This window comes from Nanorana parkeri, unplaced genomic scaffold (genome assembly GCF_000935625.1).
Source record: "Nanorana parkeri isolate BGI_ZX_2015 unplaced genomic scaffold, ASM93562v1 scaffold17, whole genome shotgun sequence".
NCBI lineage: Eukaryota > Metazoa > Chordata > Amphibia > Anura > Dicroglossidae > Nanorana > Nanorana parkeri.
Window position 1 is genome coordinate 3901827 of NW_017306285.1, and position 6167 is coordinate 3907993.

The 6167-nt window shown below is 50.7% G+C and overlaps 1 protein-coding gene across 1 annotated transcript in view; it reads left to right on the plus strand.

Moving 5' to 3' along the window:
• UCKL1 (uridine-cytidine kinase 1 like 1) overlaps window positions 1–6167 on the plus strand; it is a 22644-nt gene that overhangs the window by 14467 nt on the left and 2010 nt on the right. The window contains exons 9-12 of the mRNA XM_018559769.1: window positions 3720–3818; window positions 3960–4053; window positions 5697–5759; window positions 6038–6160. Coding sequence (XP_018415271.1) covers window positions 3720–3818; window positions 3960–4053; window positions 5697–5759; window positions 6038–6160 — 379 coding nt within the window. The remainder of the gene's footprint in view (window positions 1–3719; window positions 3819–3959; window positions 4054–5696; window positions 5760–6037; window positions 6161–6167) is intronic.

The following is a 6167-nucleotide window of genomic DNA, read 5'->3' on the forward strand; positions in this document are numbered from 1 at the left end:
GGGGGTGAAAGGGGCCATACAAGCCCCGCCATTGAACTAGGCCGGAGCCTTTGGTCATCTCTGAGCCGCCGGCGTCTCTCTCGTCTCCTCAGATCAGTCTGGTTTAGGTGTAGGGGGGGGCAGATATTTTCCACTGTGGGTCAGGCAGAGATGAAGACAGGAAATTGCCCACTCCTTCCTCTCATAGCTCTCCCCCCCTCCCCTGCACACCATACAGGAAACCCTCATCTGTGTCACCTACGCTCGGACACTGCACCTCCACTACTATTTTAAGAACAGACTTTCGTTTGGTATCAGTTCAGCTAAACCGAGAAAAAAACTAAAATGAACGTACCAAGAAAGAGAAAACCAGCAGCGTTCACAGATGTGTGTGTGTAGAAGTCGTCTCATCTAACGTGATGTATGGGGCCGCTGAGTGTCTGGGGAGAGACGGAAGAGCGTTATCAGGAAAATGCGCCATTCTGGTGTCTGAGAGCCGATAATAAATATCACTTCTATGTCACTTACCAGCATTTATATATATTGTACGTTCCATGCAGGACAAGCTGTCCGGGAAACACGACAGTCGCACATCCCGGGGCAGATTAGGATATTGCTGGGGGTGTTGGTGCAGCTGCAGCGACATTGTTTAGTTGAAGGTTTGCGTCAAAGTCAGGAGAAGATAACAGACGTACACCGTGTGAGTATACAGATTAGGGATGCTGGTTTTTCGGTATGGAGTACGAGTACCGATAATTTTTTTTCTGGTACTCGCCGATACCGAATACCGATACCGGAAGTCCCATTAAGGAAGCCAGGCGGCCTGTAAAGACTCGCCACCTGGCTTCCTGATCAGCAAGGAAGCCGTCTCCATGCTTCTCGTCACTAGGTGATGAGGTCACTAGGTGATGAGGTCACTAGGTGATGGGGCCGGCTTTCTGGCCAATCACGAAGCCGGGCGCCGTGTAATGACGTGGCACCTGGCTTCCTGATTGGCTGAGAATCCGGCTCCCTCCCGTCACGAGGTGATGAGGGCACATGAAGCCGGCCAATCGGAGAACCAGGCGCTGCGTCATTACATGCTGCCCGGCTTCCTGATTGGCCAGCTTCCCGACCAATCAGGGACCCGGGCAGCGAGTCATTACACGCTGAATGGCCGGGAAGCCAGCTCCATGCTCCCTTGTCACAAGCGATGATGGATCATGGAGCCGCTTCCCAGCCAATCAGGAAGCCGGGCAGCGTGTAATGACGTGGCGCCCCGCTCTCTGATGACGGAAGTATCGGGCGAGGCATCTGAGTATTTGGGCGAGTACTCCCCCCAAATACTGTACACACCCCTGGCAGTGTTGTGGTTTGTTGGCCAGCTGGGTCTGCATGTCAATGTATAACAATATGAATGGAGACACGCAGAACAAATGGGAATGAATGTCAGTGATTGGTTCATGTGATGCAAAGCTGCAAATGTTAAAGCTGAACTCCGGGTAGATCCAGAAGACACCAATGAATGCAGCTCGGTATCTATTACTTTGTCATTTATTTAAATACCCAAATTTTTGTCTTGGTATCGGCCTCTTACAATCACCTGTACAGCAGAGCTCAGACTGGGAGAGGGGGAGACAATACAAGGAGCCAGATATTTGTGCTAACAAGGGACATGCCCATAGGAGGAAAGAGCAAAGTGTCGAGCTCCTTAGTGTGCTGCTTCTATTTTCACTGTCCAGTCACAGGCTGGGGGAGGGACAAGACCTGTAAGTGTAACTTTATTGCAATAGATGTACATTTCTTTACAAGCATTATAAGTAGCTGCACATGACCCGGTGTGTCAGCGCCTTCCGTTCTCAGTACAGCCGAGCTCAATCTGGGAGTCAGAGAAGCAGCACAAGGAGCCAGCTTAGCTGTGCTGCAGTGCTCGTGTGCTAATAAGGAACTGATAGGAGGAGAGAGCAGAGTGACAGAGAGTGATGCAAGTGTGAGAAATCAGGTCTCCTGTCCTGTGTGGCAGAGCTGTGTAAACCTGGATGGGTAGAAATACAGATCTACGTTTCCCATTGGTGGCAGCGTGCCCGGAGTTCAGCTAAAACCGTCCGGATAACGAGATTCACAAAGAAGGAAGCGGGACACATTGTAATGACTCAGCGCATGCCGAGCAGAGTTGTCCTCGGTCACCTTGTGGTTCACCTGCTCCCTCTGTATATGAATGTGGTTGCTAGGCACGTTGGTACATGAGCGGTGCGCCGTGAGTGCAGCCATCTTGTTTCCCCCTCTCACTATTCCCTCCTCTCCTTTATTCTTCCATGTGTGGCCGGTCCTCCTCCCATCTCTTCCCCCTCTTCTTCCTGTGTGTGTCCTGGTCAGAGGAAGCTCCGCTGGGACATGTGAGAACGGCGTTCAGCCTGCGTGTGGCTTCACCCCCATTAACCCTTCTCTGTGTGTGTGGCTTCCCTTTCGCCTTCACAGCACTAACTCCACACGGAAGCGGTCCTCTTTGCAGGCTGGCCTGTTGGCGGCACAACCAGCAGCGTGTGAGATTTGTAATGCCGACATGAGAGTTTGAGATCTTCCAGCATGCTGGGAAAGTGATGGGACTTCCACTTTAAGATTTGTTACTGCAAAAAGGGGGGACAAGTCCTTTCCGGCACGTGCCAGAGATCACGCCGGGAGCAACCGTTGCCATAAACGGCTCTCCGTCCCCGGGAAGGCGGCATTCCCTGCACACTGACAGGATCATTGCATTGTCCTAGTTTCCAGCACGGTGGAAGAGTTCTCTGTTGATCTCATTGGATTGGTTGCAATTTGCACCGTGTGTAGGCTGCTGACCCCGCACATGGCAAGATCCGTGTCAGGCCCCCACACTGCAGAGATTGTAACACGTGTGTGCAGTCCTGCTCAAAGGTAATGCTCGCTGGTTCTGTGGTCTCTGCAGGAAACACGTGATGCCATTGCTGACCTTTCTCTCTGAAAACACACTAGATGCTTTGCTGTCATGCTGGTCCTCTGGCTTCATTATTTTCTGAGCTGATCATTCAGAGAAAAGATGCAGATCAGACGTGAAGAGGACTACTGATGTAACTTAGCACCTTCAGCCCACCCCCCTTTCACATCAGAGCCCCCCTTTCACATCAGAGCCCCCTCAGTAGCTTCCCTTCACGTCGGAGCCTCCTACTTTCACATCAAGAGCCTTCAGCCCCCCCCCCTTCACATCAGAGCCCCTACTTTCACATCAGAGTCCAATCATTATAAAATATCAAGGCACCCCTGAGGAAGAGGAAGCCAGAAGGCACCCGGGGTGTCATGCTTTGCACCATTACATAGCTCCAGCTACTTTCCCCACCCCCATTATGATCCTACTGCAGCCACCCCAATATCCTTGTAGCTCTGGGTAGAGTAGGTAGGACCCCCTTCCCTCAATTAGCCAGTCAGCAAGCCCAAGTGCTGACCCATGAGTTGGGCCATGCCAAGCAGTGTGCAGGGAATGGTCATTCCATCCCCAGAATTTTCCTGGTCCTCCAATAATCTCAGTTCAGCATGATGTGCTCCTTTACCCTGTGGGTGCATTTCAGTCATAAAGCAGACTCGGGGGTGATTCAGGGTTTTATAACAAATCAAAACCTTTGTGTGAAACTGCATGTAGCGTGTGGAGTGTCGCTTGCATATGAATGACAAAAGGGCTACGACTTTTGGTGTGCTTGGCAGCGTAATGTCTGGCTGGTGTGCAACATCCGTCTCTGTTCTACCACCAGGGCGGCGCTGGCGTCTGCTCACCAATCACAGCCTCTGCCACGGACGCTGAGTGTTTTGAAGGAGACTCCTCAAGTGAACGTCATGCACACAATTATTAGGTAGGTGCTTTCCATGCAGATCTTCCTCACCCTCCCCAATTCTAAACCCCGGTGATACAGTGTATATATGTCTGATGTTCTGTATGAACCCCTATGATGGTGTATGCATCTCTGTCGTGTCTTTATTTTTCCTCCAATGAGGAACCGGGAAACGAGTCGGGATGAATTCATCTTTTATTCTCGGCGATTGATGAGGCTTCTAATCGAGTACGCGCTGTCCTTCCTGCCCTTCAGGGTGAGTGATGCTTTGCTGATACCTAAACTAATCATGGGAATCTATCAGATATATAATCCGGGATTCCTGATACTAGATTTCTTACAGTCAGAGGTTGCCATGATTTACCGGTGCGATAGATCACCAAACCTGCCTTGGCTCACCCACGGGCCCGCTTCAAGGCGGCAGTAAAACCATTAGGTGGATTGAGATGATTTTGTTGGTGTACATCTAAGGTCTTTAGGCGGAAAATTAATTAATTTTGACTTTATAGCGATATAGTTAAAGGGATCCTGTCAGGGTAAAAAAGTGTCGGATTCCGGCGTTCTCCACCCTACGCCATGGTTCTATCTTCTGGTAGGAGACGCGGCTCACCGCAAGGGTAGGAGACTCGGCCCAGCAAGAAGTTAGAAGACGCGGCTCACCGGAAAGGCGGGAGACGCGGCTCACCGGAAAGGCGGGAGACGCGGCTCACCGGAAAGGCTGGAGACGCGGCTCACCGGAAAGGTAGGAGACGCAACTCACCGGAGAGGTAGGAGACGCAACTCACCGGAGAGGTAGGAGACGCGGCTCACCGGAGAGGTAGGAGACGCGGCTCACCGGAGATGTAGGAGACGCGGCTCACCGGAGAGGTAGGAGACGCGGCTCACCGGAGAGGTAGGAGACATGACCCACTGGAAAGGTAGGAGACGCAGCTCACCGGAGAGGTAGGAGACGCGGCTCACCGGAGAGGTAGGAGACGCGGCTCACCGGAGAGGTAGGAGACATGACCCACTGGAAAGGTAAATATTATTCCTCTTCTCTTGCAGGATGTTTTTGTTTGATTTTCCTTTTTTTACCCTAACGGTCCCAGGGGAATTTATCAAAACTGGAGCAGACAGAATCTAAAGCAGTTGCTCAGGGCAACCAATCAGCTTCTCTCTTCGGTTTGTTCAGTTAAGACTTGAAAATGAAAGAGAGAAGCTGATTGGTTGCCATGCACAGCTGCTCCAGATGTTTTGTCTGCTCCAGTTTTGCTCGATGTGTATCCTAAAAAGTAAGAAATGTGATCGTTACTTTGAATCTGTATTTTTGTATTAATGGCCCGCCGTGTCCAGTGCTCCACCCAACTTCTTACTACAGAGTTGGAAATTTATATGAAAGGAGTCAAAACTGATTCACTACCCAAAACTCAGCCGAAGGGACAAGAGTGTAAAAGAAGATCTGATGCTCACAATGTCGCCACCACTCTCATGTGATGCATACAGAGACCATTCTTTAGGCCTTTTTATCTAAGGCCTTGTTCACACCAGGTGCAGAGCGGATCAAAACTGCGTCCAATGTATTCCAATGGTATTTTTTGCTCCAGTTCACATCGCAGCGTTCAGTTCCAGAGCTGGATCTGCAAACGCATCAAAAACGCACACAAATGCCTGGAACGCACTGAAAGTCCATTGTAAACTTTAAACTTTTTTTTTTTCCAAAAACGTGTCAAAAACGCATCTAAAAAACTAGCGTGCGTGTGCAGAAACCTGACCGGATCTGCTCTGCATTTGGTGTGAACAAGGCCTAAGTGTCAGAAGGAGGAAACGGGTTCTGCCCCCAGCGACCTCTTCCTTCAGACACAACATTGTTCACTATGTGGACCATCTCCATCCTCGGTGACCTGTCTTCTCTCTCTGCAGAGCTGCACCGTTCAGACCCCGCAAGATCACGAGTACGAAGGGAGGACATTTGATGGAAAACGGGTGAGTGTGCGGGGAGGACATGTGGAAGTGTTCGGCATACAGATTCTGTAATCTAATAATTCCCGATTAAATCTGGTCACGGACAGTCCCCTCACCTGTATTTATATCTCTGCCGTGTTAGTGTGACGTGGCCCAGTGATGTTTTGGGTAGCTGAAGGTAGAGAATCGCCTGCAGGTGATAAAACCGGGGGAAATTCTGACATCACTTCCTCCAGACGTTGTATATAGTCAGGCCGACTCCATTCCCTGCTTCCTGAGCCATGTTTTCTTTGTGTCAGATCACCGGAGTTTCCATCCTGAGAGCCGGCGAGACCATGGAACCGGCACTAAGAGCCGTCTGCAAAGACGTCCGGATCGGAACCATTCTTATCCAGACCAACCCCAGCACCGGAGAGCCTGAGGTCAGAG